This window comes from Plectropomus leopardus, chromosome 9 (genome assembly GCF_008729295.1).
Source record: "Plectropomus leopardus isolate mb chromosome 9, YSFRI_Pleo_2.0, whole genome shotgun sequence".
NCBI classification, from domain to species: domain Eukaryota; kingdom Metazoa; phylum Chordata; class Actinopteri; order Perciformes; family Serranidae; genus Plectropomus; species Plectropomus leopardus.
The window spans coordinates 20,389,446-20,406,665 of NC_056471.1; the positions used below are offsets into that span (position 1 = coordinate 20,389,446).

General features: G+C 38.9%; 1 protein-coding gene across 1 annotated transcript in view; it reads left to right on the forward strand.

The window, feature by feature from the left end:
- Window positions 1–17,220, forward strand: part of atg2a (autophagy related 2A) — a 36,511-nt gene that overhangs the window by 1,347 nt on the left and 17,944 nt on the right. The window contains exons 2-15 of the mRNA XM_042492996.1: window positions 1,509–1,671; window positions 3,323–3,472; window positions 3,696–3,798; window positions 6,798–6,942; window positions 7,390–7,626; window positions 8,530–8,629; window positions 9,577–9,741; window positions 10,106–10,245; window positions 11,409–11,481; window positions 12,034–12,280; window positions 12,641–12,782; window positions 13,691–13,789; window positions 14,685–14,840; window positions 15,608–15,881. Coding sequence (XP_042348930.1) covers window positions 1,509–1,671; window positions 3,323–3,472; window positions 3,696–3,798; window positions 6,798–6,942; window positions 7,390–7,626; window positions 8,530–8,629; window positions 9,577–9,741; window positions 10,106–10,245; window positions 11,409–11,481; window positions 12,034–12,280; window positions 12,641–12,782; window positions 13,691–13,789; window positions 14,685–14,840; window positions 15,608–15,881 — 2,194 coding nt within the window. The remainder of the gene's footprint in view (window positions 1–1,508; window positions 1,672–3,322; window positions 3,473–3,695; window positions 3,799–6,797; window positions 6,943–7,389; window positions 7,627–8,529; window positions 8,630–9,576; window positions 9,742–10,105; window positions 10,246–11,408; window positions 11,482–12,033; window positions 12,281–12,640; window positions 12,783–13,690; window positions 13,790–14,684; window positions 14,841–15,607; window positions 15,882–17,220) is intronic.

Consider the following 17,220-nt stretch of genomic DNA (forward strand, 5'->3'; position numbering starts at 1 on the left):
AGAAAGTTTTTGGTGTTTTTTCTTTTTTGTATAATTTTAAGTTTTTGGTGGATGAAATACCTGAAAGCTATACTTGACTAAAAGTACAGATGTCTTAGAGGATAACTTTGGTAGAAGTTAAAGTTGCCTATTAGAGTGTTATTTGAGGAAAAGTCTTAATTATCTGATATTTATGGTACGTATCAAAAGTAATTTCATGATACTAAATGTGCTTAAGTATTAAAAGTAGAAGTACAAGGACATACTGTTAATGAAAAAGGCAAGCAGTCACAATTATGAGAATTAGAAAGTTACTGTCTTTGTAACACATTACCTTAAAAATGGAGCCTATAATATACTTGAAGAAAAACAAGGTCTTTTTTTTTTTAAATTGAAAGGATATAACGAACAAAATCCGCCCCCTCCTCTCTTCCTCAGTTTCTTTCCTATTTTGCAGCAAGTAATTAAAATGCTTGTATTGGTTGTATTGTATTGGAGTAAAAGTATACATTTTATTTAGGAAATGTAGTAAAAGTGAAAGTAGACAGAAATATAAAAACTCAAGTAAAGTACAAATACTTTGAAAAGATACTTAAGCAGTGTAAAATAGTATTATTGCGTTGTTACATTACACCAATGCCACTCAGTGCTCAAAGACATTACCATTGGCTCCAAAGCATTTTCAGATGTATTTTTTTTTAATTATCTCTCATATTTAAAGCATCACCAGATACCATAGATATCCTCATGCTCACTTACACATACACAACAACCTTATGTTTTAATTACCTGAACTCCCAAAATTGGCAGACGTGCCTTAAAATTCAAAGCTCCCTCTGACTGGAATAATTTACCAACTGATATAAGAACAGTTAACTCATTACACCTCTTAAGGAAATTATTATCCAATATATAATGACACCTACACCTACCCAACTACAATTACAATAAAAATGAATCTGTTTGTCAATATTAAACTTCATTTAAATGCCTTTTGCAAATGTTTAATCAAAACTTAGACTTTCAGCATCATATACAGCAAGTTCCTGCAACTTTATTTCATAAAGTCAAGTGAAAATTTAAATAAAAATGAATAAATAAAAATAGCTCCCTGAGGTTTCACAAAATAAAAGTTCCTCCTATGCTGACACTTTCTATGCACTTTTTAATTCATTAATTTTATAGGTGATCATTAAAATTAAAATGCATTTATATATAATTGTCAAAAAGCCAAATATCGGCCTCCATAATCAGCCAGGCTGATTACCTTTTGACCCCTAATATTGATGCACCAGCTGTTTTTTAGCTCATATATCCTTTTTATTATGTGCAGGTATTGTGGGCTTATGGGAATGATGACGGGGTGGGTCAGTAAATGAGGCATGTATGTATGCTGTTGTGATTGTGTCTATTGTAATGTAGCGTATTGTATGTTTTATGTTGGACCCCCTCGAAAATGAGGTGGTTCATCTTAAGAGGCTATACGCTAATATACTTCATTAATACTGTCTGTTTCTTCTTTTCTCCAGGCGGTCAATGAGCTTCTGGAGTCTCTCGGGGCTCCTCTGGAGATAGTGGATGGCTTTGTGAGCAGCATCGCAGTGACCATCCCCTGGCAAGCTCTCCTGACTGATCACTGCACCTTAGAAGTTTCTGGTCTTCAGATAACATGTCGACCCAAGTACCGAACCAGTAAGTTCACTAGCAAACAACTTGTTGGGTCATGCTGGGGTTTCCTCTCAGGAACTGCACTTAAAACACAGGACATGCATTAGTCAGGCACAGATTTAGTGAGGGGATTTTCCAGGTTTAATCACATGCACACAAGCTGTCTCAGTTTGATAAGTGTGGCCCAAAAATATGATTACTGTTTTCCTCAATCTATTCCACATGTAGAGCCCTTGCTATGCAGGCGAGCATAGATAAGTGTCTGTTTGGTAAGATCTGTTTTTTAAGTGCATTAGTGAGAAATGAATACATTAGGATGTGCTACAGGTCCAGAACATTATGTGATCTTGTAATCAAAGCTTTGGTCTAGGGCTGCAGCTAATCAATTCATCTGCCCCTTATTTGCTTAATAAATGCATTTTTTTTCTTTTTTAACAAAATGTTCTGTTCCCTTTTTTCTAGATCCCAAGCTGGCATAACCATATTGATTATTTTGTTAGAGCAAAAACATCAAAACAGTCACTTAACTGTCATATGTGAAAATAAACAGCAACAAATCATTACATTTGAGTAGCTGAGTACTTTTGCATTTTTGTTCAAAAAAGAACTAAAATGATTCATCATGATTATTTTAAAGAGATCAACACATATTTTTCATCTTACCTGTTGCTCTGTTTATCAGTCTAGATATCAGCCATAGAGATGTCTGCTTTCTCTCCAATATATTTGAACCAAATGGCCCTCGGTTTTTGGTTCTCAAAATGAACTCCCTCGCACTCACAACAAGAAAAACTCAACAGCAATGTCTCTTTCAATAAATCATGGCCTTTTTACTCAAGAGAATCCATAATGTTGTGAGCAGTTTCATGTAGGAACTATTTTCTGTCTACTAATCTACACCTGCCAACTGGATCAGCATGCAGAAAGAACTGTACATCTACTAATAGACTAAAGGCTCATACTTGTGACAACGCGAGATGTTAAAATTGATGGCCTCTTCTGCAAATGAGCTGTGACTTTAGCAATGTCAGTGGTGCCTAGTGAGCTAACAGACGATGCACTCCTCCTGCACAGTAATTCGGTTGGTGGGTGTACAAGGTACAAGGTAGATTTATTTGGTTTTTTTTTTAATTAAAATTTTTTCTACTACATCTAATAGTTTGATAAAAGGAAAATAGTTCCTACAGGAAGCTGCTTACAACAAGATCTGTGCATTATCTTGAGTAAAACAGTCGTGATTTCTGGAAAGAGACATTACTGTTGAGTTTTTCAAATGTATTCATGTATTTTTTTTTGGCACTTTGAGCCTGAAATCAGACAAGGTACAACTCTTGTGAAATGCAGTCCAGCCAGCTACTTCAACTTGTGTGTTGCAATTTATTCCCCTTTTGGCTCCTTTACTGCTTTTCTTACACTGTAGGCTGCTACTTTATAATTATCCTGTCAATCATCATTTTATCCTGACAATAATGAACTAATGCTCTCAGCTCTATACTGGTCTGCAGAAAGCTCAGGAGGGCCAACCTGGATCTCCATGTGCAAAACGTTAATTTTATGTCACATATACAGGAGTTTAATGGTGTTTGCATTGGATGTAAAAAGTGCACACTTGTCACTGCGTCTCTGTCAAAGTGCAAGACGTCACTGAATCCCATGTTGTTTTGCTTGGACTCAGGTGGGGGTTGGGACTCCCAAGGCTGGTCATCAAGCATGACCTCCAGCATGCAGCTGGCTCAGGAGTGCCTGAAGGACCCTCCGGAGGCGTCCGAGGAGCCGCCTGCCCAGCTGGAGGGGCTTGAGATGTTTGCACAAACCATTGAGACGGGTGAGTCAAAGCTGTGTGTGCACTGGCTCTGCAAAGAAGTGACAGTGTGTTAACATAGTCATCAAATATTCCTCACTGTAATAATATTTACTCTGACTGTAATAATGGGGATATTTTTCCAATGAAAACTCCAGTCTGAACACGCATACAGTTAAAAGGAGATGATTTGAAAGATCAGAGCTGATAAACCTCTGCATGTCTCTCATGTCTTCTGTGTTTGCAGTCCTACGTCGTATTAAAGTCACCTTTATAGACACTATCATTCGCATCGAGCACCAGCCCCTGGACCTGGAAACAGGTGTTGCCTTAGAGGTGCACATCAAACGGTATGTCCTAACTTGCTTTTAAAAAAAATAACTCACACAGGGACATCAATTTTCAGTCCGCTGTGTATCATAAAAATGTGGGTAGTATGTGAAAATAAACTGTGCTAAACTTCCCTCCGTCATACCAGTGCCTACATCTAACTGCTCATCTCTTGGCTCAAATTTTGTAATCTGGGAAATTTTCGCCAGCTGTAGGGCAGATTGTAAGTTTTTGCATTTTTGTTTGCCCGCCTCCAGCAACAAAGAGAGTATAGAGTTGGATCAAGAGAGAGACCCGCAATGGTCTCTCTCTCTCTCAAATTCAGATCAAACTCAAATCACATTGTTAAATTAGGCAGTGTACATCAAATATAAACCTATATTCTGTTGCTGTATTGCCCGTTTCTTGCCAAATATGTTTTCTAAAACATATTTTGGTGCACTGTTTGACTGTATTGCAAGAGTTTGTGAACTAAACTGTGCCCTGTATCGCAATAACACACGCAGAAAATAGTCAGATTAAACTGCAATTCGAAGCAGAGCTGATTAGATACCAAGATTCTGTTACTGCGTTGTCTATTTGTACCTAAATTGTTTTCAGAAACATATTTTAATTTACTATTAAACAGTAATATGTGAGCATTTGTTGCGTTACGTCACCAGCAGGAGCGTTTATTGAGCTGATTCGATGCAGTTCATTGTGGCAGTTGTCAATTTTCTACCTCTTGAGTAAAAGCGAATGCCCCAGCCCTTTTTATCTGTTTTCTCAGCACCAATTTTAAAACTATTTTGTGTCTTTCTTCTGCATAGACAGCCTAGTTTAATGAAAATACCATCTTTACAGCAATGGAATAAAAAAGCCACAAAGAAGAAAAAGAGGACTCCTTTTTTTAATAGTGCACCTCCTTTGTGATTTTTTGTCCTTTATTTTGTGTTCGAAAAATACCAACTGTTTTTAGAATACTACAGTAACTGTAGCATTTACACAATTGGTGTTTATACCATTTTAATGGTAATTTTGAAATAGTAATGGGAACATCCTGAAAAACAGAATCACATTACTTATGATACTTTTCTGCGGAAACATGCAGATAGAGAGCAGCTCCGGTGCAACTTCAAAGGTCACTTTTACAGTTCATTTGGCAAGTATATATTTATAGTAAAGCCTACCTGAGTGGCCTTTTAATGAATTTCACTGCTTTAGAAACACAAGAAAGCTCAACACAAAAGACTCACTTTGTTCTACATAAGAAGGCAGTGCACACAAAGCTACACAGCTACTTTCATGATTGCCTTTCAAGATAAACAATTGTTTTATGTTCGATAGAATTGCAAAGAAAAGGACTTCCTTGTTTAACTGGGAAACAAAGAAATCTCCCACTCTCGACCTCATTTCTACTCCGGTTTCTTTGGTAAAGACAAAAAACTGTTTTTTTTCAGTGTTTTTTGAGACCTGCTCAGTGTAAAAACATAGAAGACGCTTGTAATTTTTAAAAATTCTTTTACAGGTGTTTTATATAATTGACATTTGTTTTTAATTGTGCTTCTTTGACTCTCACTTCTAAAAATGTGCAAAAACCTTTCCTCATTTCACTGCCACAGCGATTGGGTAACATTGCGATGTGGGCCTCTTTGTCAAAGTACATGTGTGAACAAGTGTTCATTTAAATGGGCCATGGTCATAAAGGTATAAAAGTGTCCTGCAGACCTCGGTAGTGAGCTGAAACTGAAACACAAAGTGAATGCTTTATGTGACAGAGTTGAAGCAGAAGCTGAAACACAGTGGTCAGCATCATTTCAAAATCTTTTCTGTCAAGCAAAGCATCCAAATTTATACACACAGCTCATGTTATTGCTGTATTTCACTTTTTTATCACTCACAAGAGGGTGCTAAAATGTGATTCTGTGATATTGTAGCTCTCCCACATCAGCACTTATATTACAGTCGGGGGAGAGGGAAAACTAAATGGAAGCCAAGAATTAGATTTCATCTTCTCTCTGCTCATCAGCAGATAAGGAGAAGAGGCCCCTGCTGCAGTTATGAACTTGCACTCCTTGGCCTTGAATAGTCAGACAGCCTCAGCGTGAAGCTCATTTTAAACAGATCAGTATTGATGAGGTCATTCACCTGAACGGGCTTTTATCAGAGGCTGCACATGTTAAGGTGCCGTCAATGTGGGATGTGAGGGGAGGCCGTGACTTTGACACTGATGAATATGTGGCCACTGTTGCTGTGCAGAGCCACATAGTTAAATTGGTTTTTTTTTAAACATAGATGAAATATTGATCATGACTTGTGTAATTATAATTTATTGAAAGTTTATTGTTTGTAATGATACAATATATTAAACTGCATTTTTTAACTCATTTCAACAGTTTTAACTGCAGTAGTCAGTCCTAATGACATTACATGCATGTGACAATATTATTAAACCTAAATTAGTGAAATTAACTGATTTGCAGTCATTTCCAAGTACATACCTACTTGATGAATGACCAGATAGCCACTTGAGGGTTTCGGTTTATTTCCTTCTTTGCCACGTCTCATGTGACTGTTGACACATTTTAACGCGTGATACTGTGACACTGTGACACTGTTGAACCCTGTTTGTTTTTGTGGCTTATTGACAAAGTCTGTGACGGTGGCTGTGCTGATTTGGGGTCAGTGACTGGAAGGCCCTGCCATCTCAAAAGCTAGATTTTTAACTGAGCAACTGGTTTGAGTCTTGTGAGGCATTTCACAGAGGTAGTGTTTACCAAAGAGAGTGCTGACAGCAGAACTGTTCTTCAGCAACACTGCGACAAAATATTAAGTGCTACTTGTCATTTCTATTGTCCAGTATGCCAGTCTAAACCATGGTAGGATTTTTTTCCATTAGTATTTTGACAACTGACAATTTCTCAAAATAATATACCTGTGGCCTTTAAGCATTTTTCTTTTGCTGTCACAATGCAGCTGTGACTTTTTCCTGTACGCACTGACTTAAATTTAACTTCTCTTTGCTTGCATGGTGCTCTAGGCTGGAATACTTTGACGAGGCGGTGCGAGATCCAGCCAGTCAGACTGCCGTGCCTGTCGACATCCACCAGCCGCCCGCCTTCCTGCACAAGATCCTCCAGCTGAGCGCTGTTCAGCTGTTCTACGACAGCACCGGCACAGTGCAGGTGATGGAGACCTCTCTGCTGAGGATTCTTCATGCGTAATCTTTGTGTCTTTTTTTTTTGTGTCTTTCACACATTTATTAATTTATGTGTATAACTTGCATATCCACCCACCTATTAGCAGGATCTTGAAAGATTAAGCAAACTAAAAACTAAAAATATCAAGGAATATTTCTTAAGAAATTCAATTACACAGCATTTTGTGGCACAGCATAAGCAGCCCAGGAGGAGATGATGTGGATTAAAGGGTCTATAACTAACTACAAAACTGCAGCTAGTCAGATTTTGATAAATCAGTATCTTGCTCCCACAGTGAACAAGATGGACTTTTCTCACTTCCTACTTTTAAATAGTAACAAAGTAAAAACTAGGAATAATCATAATGTATTGAGATGAACAACAATATGATTTGCAACCAGAAATGCTTACATGTTTCTCCTCATTTTTTAGAGTCCTCATGAAGAGGAACAGCCTGAATCAGCCACAGCAAGTGAAGGAGAAGAAGAAGAGGACGAGGAGGAGGAACAAGAAGATGATGAGGAGGAAGAGGACGAAGAAGAAGAAGAGGCAAAGCCCCCAACAGCCGCTCCCTGTCCTCCATCTCAGCCGCTGCTCATAGGAAGCTGCTCTGGTTTCATCGAGACCACCGTCAAGATCAAACAGAACGACATGCTGCCTGGACCAAAGGTGTGTGTGTGTGTGTGTGAGTGTGTGTGTGTGTGTGTGCGCGCGCACACTGTGTATCATGAAGGGTCAGCAAATGCAACAGAATCATTTGTTCTTTTCATATTCAGTTGGAAATCCAACATCTTAAAGTAAGTAATGCTCCATAATGTCTTTATTCATTTATGAATCCTACACAAAAAAGTAAGAATAGGACAAGACAAAGTGGGTCACAGAACCAATTTGATTTTGTTATTGAATGTGTCCAATTTGTGTGACCAGGAAGTTACTGATTTCTACTTGTCTTGCACTTGACACTTCTGCAATGGCTCAGAAGTCCTTACATGTGTGAAAAGATTATCTCTTACAAGAAACAGGTGGTATAATGTTGCCATGGATACAGTGAGTAAGACTGTAGGCAGCAACATGAGTACCACTGGATGTACTAACAACTATCACTGAATAGCTTTGATACTGGAGAAATCTTAAAAACAGAATGATTATTTGGCAGATTCGGAAGCGTTCCCATTCCTGTCAGTGTACACACATAAAGTGTTTTACACTGTTTGCTGCATGATGTTCAAGCGAATATTCATTACATTAAATCAGGTTCTACAGTTGCTCAAGTGTATTTGCTGCAGATTTATCAAGTGTAAGACAGAAAGAGGTCAGCAACTTCTTGGTCAGACAAATTGGACGCATTGAATAACAAAATCAAATTCAGTCTGTGACCTTTTCATTTGTGTTAATTCCCTGTTTTTGACTTGATCATAAAGTTGAAGAACAAAAAACAAGCCTGTTGTTTTTTTGTACATGAATACGAAATATGTGATAATTTTCCGATTTTGGATTACATATGAAAAATAGTGAAAAAATGATTCAACTCATACTGACTTCTGTATTCTGTGTCTTTCTCTCTGCCATCAGTTGGAGTTGGATGGGAAGGTGGGCTGTGTCCACATGCTGCTGTCTCCTGATCAAATAACCCATCTGACAGACCTGCTGGCAGCCCTCTGCATAGACACTGGTACAGTAAAACACTGCGATGTACATGCACCAATCAAAGGCCTGGGTTACCCCTGAAATTTGCCATTAAATGCTCCATATGTGGAGCATTTAATGGCCAATTTCCCAGTAGCTTAGTTGGTAGAGCGGGCACCCCATGTACAGAAGCTATGTCCTTGCTGCAGGGGCTGCAGGTTCGATTCTGGCATCTGCCCTTTGCTGCATGTCATCCCCTCTCTCTTCCACTTTAAAGCTTAAGCTTAAGTCCTATTCATGAAAAGCTAGAAGCCCAAAAAATAATCTTTAAATAAAATAAAAAGAAAAATGTTTTATATGTGACCACAATTTGATGTCTGTGTCTGCAGTATAAAAAACAATACATACACAGTAAAAATGCAACAATTCAAAGACAATAAATACATTCATTCATCAAATTTACATGTACATCAAGAAAAAATGCACATATGTTTGCTGAACAGCAAAGAAATACAATCATACATGTTCAGCTTGGGTGGTGTTGAGGGCTTTAATGGGATAGTGGGACAAAGGAGTTTTGGAACCAGTTGTGTCTGCTTAGGGGGACTCTGTACTGTCTGCCGGAGGGGAGGAGCTGATTTTCAGGGTGAAAAACATGGGTTGGATCTGAGATGACTTTTTGTGCCTGTCTGATTATGGTTTAGACTAACAAACAGCACACTGGGGTCTTATGATGAGTAAAATGTACCAATTATGGTTAAATTCATGCATGCACTCACAAAAGAAATACATAATGTAAAACTCAGAAGCAGGAGGACTCTGAGCACTCAGACCCAGACAATAAGGCTGTACTGTTTCCTCTCTAGGTCAGAGCTAGAGGGTAAGATCACAGACATCTTTAAATGCCTCATAAATGTGAGGTCACCCTCAGCCTCTGTCCCTTTCTCTCTCACACACACTCATAAATCTGTTTCTCTGTCCTCTCTCCCCCAGAGACAGAGACAAAATGTGGTGGCGCACTTAGCCGTCCGTTAGACTCAGACGACCTGCGTATGATTGAGGAGGACCTCAGTAAGCAGCTGGGCTCCAGTCCCAGAGACAGGGAGTGGGAGACTGAGCCCGACCTGGAGCCCTACGTCACCGGCCTGGAGAATGGAGGTACAGCAAAGGTCCAGTTATAACCTCTCTGTCTGAGAGACGTCATAACCTCAAAAGCTCCGCCCTCCCTGCCTTGTAAATTTCAGGATGCAGGGAATCTGTATTTAGCAAGGCTGCATAAAATCCAAAGACACAGTTTTTGGTTGTTTTTGGCTTTCAGTTAAAAACCTCTGAGAAACCTCTGCTGGCGTGGTGGTTTTAAATTTTAGTGTTGGTGCTGACCTAGAAATGATTCAGAAAACATGAAAACACTCCTGCTGCACCTGTCCTCGCAGCAATGTGCCCTAAAGTGTTTGTGTACATTGTAGTATATGACTTGACACTGTGTGTGTGTGTGTGTGTGTGTGTGTGTACGTACCCACAGAAATGTTTTACTCCATGGGTCCTGCTGGGATGACAAGTAGCGTGACGTCTGTGCGCTCCGGCAGCGAGATGTCAGACAGTGATATGGAGTCCTCTACACACAGTCTGGCCAGCTTCACACATCCTGCAGTATTGTCGTCTGTGTGTGTGTGTGTGTGTGTGTGTGTGTGTGTGTGTGTGTGTGTGTGTGTGTGTGTAAGCATTTGGCAGACAGACATGTGTCGAAAAACTGTTGCTGTAAAGCTGAAAAAACATCAAATAATGGGAGATTATTTTCTTTTTCCTTAATTAGCACTGAAAGCTTTAATTTCTATATCATCAATATTCATCATTTGGTATTACTAAAAAAAAAACTAATATGTCTTTGCCTCTGTGCCAGCAATAGCGATGGCTGTAGTCATTATGTCTTCAGGTTGTACATTTGTCAATCCCGTTCTTGCAAACGTGATATCACAGGAATACCTTGAGGGAATTTCTTCAAATTTGGCACAAATGTCCTCTTGGACTCAATGATGAAAAGATGAGATAATCATGGTCAAAAGGTCAAAGTCACTGTGACCTTATGTCCCTCTAATTTTCTTAAACTATATATCTCAAAATGCCTTGAGGGAGTTTCCGCCAATTTAGCACAAACGTCCACTTTTAATCGAGGATGAACTGAACTTAGAACTTAAAATTTGGTGGTTAAAGATGAAAGGTCAAGGACACCGTGACCCCAGAAAACACGTTTTTGGTCTTAACTCAAAAGTCATATGCTAATTATGACAGATTTCATACAAATGTCTTAAATAAAGTGATTTATAACGCAAAAGATCAATTCTAGATAAAGTTAGCTTTCCCTTATTTTATTTTATTTTATTTTATTTTATTTTATTTTATTTAGGGCTTTGTGCAGGTGTTTACAAATAGCGGAATGGCGATTAGCACAAGATATTTTATGTAATTAAGTGCCCTCTGACTTTCCTTACTCTCAGTGAAAATCAACAAACACACAACTGTGTCGTAGATGGTGGCTCCAGATTTGCCCAAACTTTCACGTGATTTTATGTTTCAGGGGATCATTTTAACCCAAACCATTAATTTTTCTAACCCTTACCCTCAGCACTTTTTGTGCCTGAAGCTAACCAGTCTTGAACAACAGCATTGCCCCACAGTAAAAAAGTAAGACAAGAATATTTTAAAGCAGCTCATGAGAGTTTCACAAATCTAGGGTTACCATCTAGCCGTGACCACAGAACTGGAACTTTTAAATGCACTTATCAGATCACTAGCAGTCTGATTTCCATTTTAATTTTTGTTGCCAGGGCATGATGAATTGTCCCAGGAGGTATCCTGTAGCGGGCTGTCTGTCGAGTCTTCCCCAAGCAAAGACCAGAGGTAATGTGATACTTTATTGATTCTTAAGAAAAATACGTGATATGGCAGTTACATTCACAATCAAACACAACAACAGGAGATATTTAAACATAAAACATTCACATCTACATTTCACATAAAGCAACAAAAACTATATATAATGTATAAAGATAAAAAAGACAGTGTTTAATGTGCAATATGGCCTCTCTAACAGTATTATACATAAATAAATATATAAAGTATATACAATAGCATCCCTGAATGTATAAAATAGAAAAATAAAACATTTAAAAAGTACTCATATAAATATATGTACTCACATACTGTAAACACTGTTATGTCATTTACTGTGTAGATGCGTGTGTACTTATATCTTTATATTTTTATATAGGTACTTTTTAATTTTATATTTTTAGAGGAAAAAATAAAAACATTGCATTGTTGAGAAAAGGGTTTATATCTGGTTTAAAATATCAAACATTGTTCTGTCATCAAAATTATATTAATTTACAGTTCCTGCATGTTAACGCTCAATGCAGACATTTGACCTTTTTGTCATAATTTATGTTGCAGGACGCTCACACAGCGGCCAGGAGCAGCTGAAGCCCGATGCTTTGTTGCGACTGACCCTGGGCGGGCTCACCTTAACCCTGCTGCAGGAGGACCCGCCTACTAAGCCTGACGGAGCCTTCTCATTGGCTCAGGTGTCTCAGGTGTTCTTTCGGGAGCTTGTCTTCTTTAAGGACAGCATGTTCAGCGAGAGAGACTTCCATCATCTGAGAGGAGGCTTTGCCAAGGCTTGTCCACACTCCCATCTCAGGTAAAAAAAACACAGACACATATTTTATCTTCAGTTAGTGATGATTCACATAGCTTTTCACCTAATTTCCTGTCACAACAAAAACAGATGGGAGGGATTTGTGATGGGTGATTTCATGTGTTAAATTTCATATGCGAAGGAGAGAAGAGTCAGTTGATGATACTGCAGAATTTTCTGACTAAGATGCTGCTCACAAACAAAAAAAAAGACTTTTTGAAGCACAGTAAACTGTGAGAAGTCAAATTGCCTGCAGGTTTGTTTCATGTCTCAAAGGTTTTTCATGTAAAATTTATTTAATCTGCAGCATGCCATTTTTTCTAATTTTTGTTTTTGTCTTCCCGTTCATCCTCTCTCTGCCAGAGTGACAGGAGCCGCAGTGCAGGTTGCTTGTGAGATGCGGAGCGGTAGACGTCACAGTCGGGCCGTGACCTCTGACCTTTCCTTTAGCAGACTGGAACTGTTAGAGTGTCTCTGGGAGGACGGCAAGCCTCAGTACAGCGAGGTAGACATTTCTTTGCCTCTGTGTGAAGCTCTGACGCTGAAATGTGGCTGTGTTTACTCTGAAAAACTTGAGATTTAATTATACCTTTGTCATTATATTTTTAATGTGGCCAATATCAAACAGTAGGAACGCTCAAGGTCACTGACAACAATTTGACCATTCTTCGAAAGTCTCCCTCTGCATGGACGCACATACAGAGAGAGAGAAGAGCGAGAAAGATCCATTCATGATTTTCAGAAATGACAGATGTGCTGTGCAGATGTGTGATTAAACGGAAAAGTCACAGCGTGTGTAAATGACAATGCAAGCAACATGGTGCTGGCTGACACTGACTCCCAGGAATGGGACTCTCAGCCTCGTTATGCACATTCACTACACCTCGCTAGAAATGTCAGATTGAAGCTTCAAAACATAAACCAAGTGGCTGCATCTGCCAATCATCCATTTTTTCATTTCTATCACAATACAACAGTAGTGCCCCTCATTGTAGTAGGTTTTTTTGTTTGTTTTGAAGACTTTTATAAAGGACTTTTGGACAGCTGTATTAGTCTTTGTTTGTTTCTCCTATTTGTACAGTAGCATCTTGTACTCTCATGCAGCAAATGCTGTACTGCCCTTGTGTGGAAAAGAGCTGAACTGTGTGTGATACACACGTAACACATTAGTACCAGGCGCTGGTAAAAACTCAAGCATGACTATACATGTTTCACTGCCAGCATGGAGTCATGATCAATGTTGTGTTGGAGGGAGATTGAAAGTCACTTGAACTGTGAAATGTGATATGACCTTTCAGACTAAAGTTACTTTTAACTAAACTTGTACCTGTTGTCCCAAAGTAGTTTATGTTTATTCTTTTCTAAACTGATAAAGAGGACTTGAGAGAACATTGTGTTTCTTTTTGTTTCCAGTTGCTTCAGTTCCAGAAAGCTGGTCTGTTCACAGTTGGAGCTACAGCCAGACCATGTGCCCAGCTACACTATGGCCTCACTGAAAAACACCTGCGTAAGGTAAACATTAACACACACACACACACACACACACACACACACACACACACACACAGACTTGTTATGGTCGTGTTTTTCTTTCTATTCTAAAATTAATGGTATTTGTGTTTAATTCATGTTCAGGTCGATTTTATCTTGCATGTCAGTGTTATTAGCTGTACAAACAATGCTTGTTTGGTATGTGTAGTAGGTTTAAGTGTTACAGTGTTAAAATTTGGCCCTGATAAACATCGGACTGACAGGAGTCAGTAAAGACAGGATGGAAAAAAAAAAAAAAATTAGGCAATTTCAAAAGTAAAGCAGCAAGTATTTATTGTTTTCTCATGATACTCTTATAGTTTTTAAGTTGCATAATATTTTTAATGTTGTGTTGATTTTAAAAACAGACACAGTGCCAGCCTCAATTTTGGCACTTTGTCATCAAGTAAATGGGAAAATGTGTCCAAACTTTTGACTGGTTCTGTATATTGTGACACCTTTATTTTAACAGCCATTACAAATTCGGCCTTCATTTTACTGTAGTTGCCAGTATTAAATATTTTATATTTTAACACTCCTTTCCAAAAAAAGGATGTATGACTCTCAAACTTAGCTTTAGCACCATAAAACTGTACTTACAAATCTTGAACGATGTTGTGCATGTGTTCATATTAACAAGGGTGTGACTATAGGAACATATGCATGCACGTGATATTACATCCAGACATGATTTGCTCTGACACCGCAAAAGAAAAAAAACAAAAAACGTCACAGAAGGATTTCTCAGGTAAAAGCTTTTCTCACTGTAATATTGATTAGTTATTCAAAAATGTTCCATTAGAAGAAATGTATCCAACTAGAGTATTAAATTGACTGACAGATACATCAGTCTGATTGTGTCTTTGTGTGTTGTCAGGGGAAACAGCGGGTGGTGCAGCGGGACAGTGTAGTGCGTGTGGAGCTGGCGGAGCTGAACGCCGAGTTGGACCTGGACATCATCAGTCGGCTGGGGAACCTGAGCAAAGCCTTCAGCCACTGTCCCACACAAAGTGCTGCACCTGGACTCATGCAGGTGAAACCCCACATATATTTATTTTATCGTAAAGAAACTAATTACATAAATATAAAGCCCCAAAATTTAGACCTGTTGTCAAATGCAACAGTAAGCAACCCAATTAAAAGATATGCATCAAACTTCTATGTCAGCACGATAATGAGAGACGGAAAACAGATATATCTTTTGTCTTTTCCAAAAAGCTTAAAACAGGGGATCCTGTCATGCCTGACACTGACTGATCATATTTGTGCTAACACAAATATGAACAAAACTGCCAGGCATAAGAGTGAGTAAACAGATTGCTTTTAAGCAGTTAGTAAAGCTTTACAGGGTTCCCATAATCATGAAAAAACTTGCAAAAATCCTGGAATCTCACAGTCACATTTACCACGCCTGGAAAAGTCATGGAACTTTTAGAAAATCATGGAAAGATTTGGAAAAATCATAAAAATGTGCTGTGTGTAATAAATAAAATGACATAAATGTAACACAAAGGTAAGTATATTTCCTATAGCTGACAACATGACGTAGTTTTAATATGCCTTGACGTGTGACAGCGTTTTGGTTGTTGTTGTTTATTTGCTCATTATTTTGGGTCCTTGAAAAGTCATGGAAAAATTTTGAATGTTGTGGATGAAAATTTTTGGGAACCCTGGCTTTAACAGTGACAGAGGATGGCTGACTACCTTCTCTAACTCTGTGACTGAATCTGTTTAAAATCATTGTCCAACACTCTTTAGATAAATAAATACTAAGTGATTTCTCACCTTGTTTCCTCTCAGACGCAGAGCAGCGAGCTGTGCTCCTCCTTCACACTCCTTTCCCCCCATGCCGTCCTTAGACTTCGTTTTCCCATACCAGACCTGCGGCCTCTCCCAAAGCGTCGACCTCCGACTCAGAGGGCAGTGCGGGAGGAGACCCTGGTGCTTGAGCTGACGGAGCTGGAGTTAAAGCACCAGGAGGCCCCGGACCTCCAGAGTGAGCAGACGGCCCCGGGACAGCCGTGGGCTCCCTGCCTCACCCAGCTGCTGGAGGCCTCCTTCACCGACCTGCACGGTGAGAGCACACAACACCATACACCAGCTGTTTCTGATTCGCTTGATAGAAATGTCACCAGCGAGCCCGCTCGCTGTAGATCCCTCGGACAATGTCCAGATCTGTTCATACATGGGCTCAGTCAGACATTACATGGACTTTTAACTACTAAGCTGGCATGGTCAAGTTTCATTAATGTCCAAACCAACTGATTCTGACATTTGCATTCTCACATACAGCTCCTGCGGGTAATGCCTGGATAATATCAGGGTTGCAGTTCATGTGTGAAAAGAGCTAAAAATAGGAATAGAGTACACTGATTCAATGCACATCACTCAACATAGATAATCCAATGTGTTTTTAATTTCACATTCTTCTACCAGCATTATCCACTTGAAAATCCTGTTATTGTGGTTGACATAGTGCCATTAGTCACTTCTTAAAGTATTTGTGTTCTCATAGAGATGGCAAGAGTGAAAGACGGTGACCTGATGTTACATGCCAACGCCCGACAAATAAAAGTTTAACTTTTTCTTGCTCTCCAGTTACGCAGTGAAACGCCAACCAATCATATGATTTTTGTTTCTAGCTGTGTCACTGTGTTATTTAGCAATTACCCATTGCATCTCCTGTGCACAGCAATAGAGTCCCTTCCTGTGTACTACTGTTCACGCGGGGATGTAATGTGAAAATGGGGCTCAGACTTGATCAAAAGCATAAGATATATTTTTGACCAAATACAAACTTTGGTGCTTTGTAGCAAGTAGCAGACACACATAAGCCCATGATAGCATAGCTAAGTCAACAAATGCTTAAGAAACACTTCAAAGGCATCTCAGCAATAATAGTGCTGGTCACACTGTTGCTATGTGCAGTTATAGTGTGAACACAGCATTACACTTTGCTGTTGTATGTAGTCCTGCCCAGATGATATGTAAGATACAATTCATTATTAAAAGCTGAAAAGATAAGAGAAACATTACAACACAACAAAATTACAATGGAACTCCCTGATAATATTAACAATATAAAAGAAAGTCAAAATAAGATCAGTATTCAAAGTGCCATCTGTCTGGTGATACACACGTAATACAAACACATATCAGTAGCAGTTTAAGAAAAAGTATAAAAAAGATGTTTTTAAGTCTTGTGGTGTGTGTTTTTTCTTTCCTGTATCGCCTGCCAGAGGGGAGTTGGTTTAAAGAGGTTTTGGACTGGCTGGTTTGTGTCATGTATAGTGTTGGAGGCCCTGCCCCAACATCAGGCCTGGTCGATGTCTTTAAAGCAACTCTGATGTGCAGTTGTACTTTTTGTATATGTACTGTATATATGGCTGTAGCAGACCTTTAAATTGTGATTT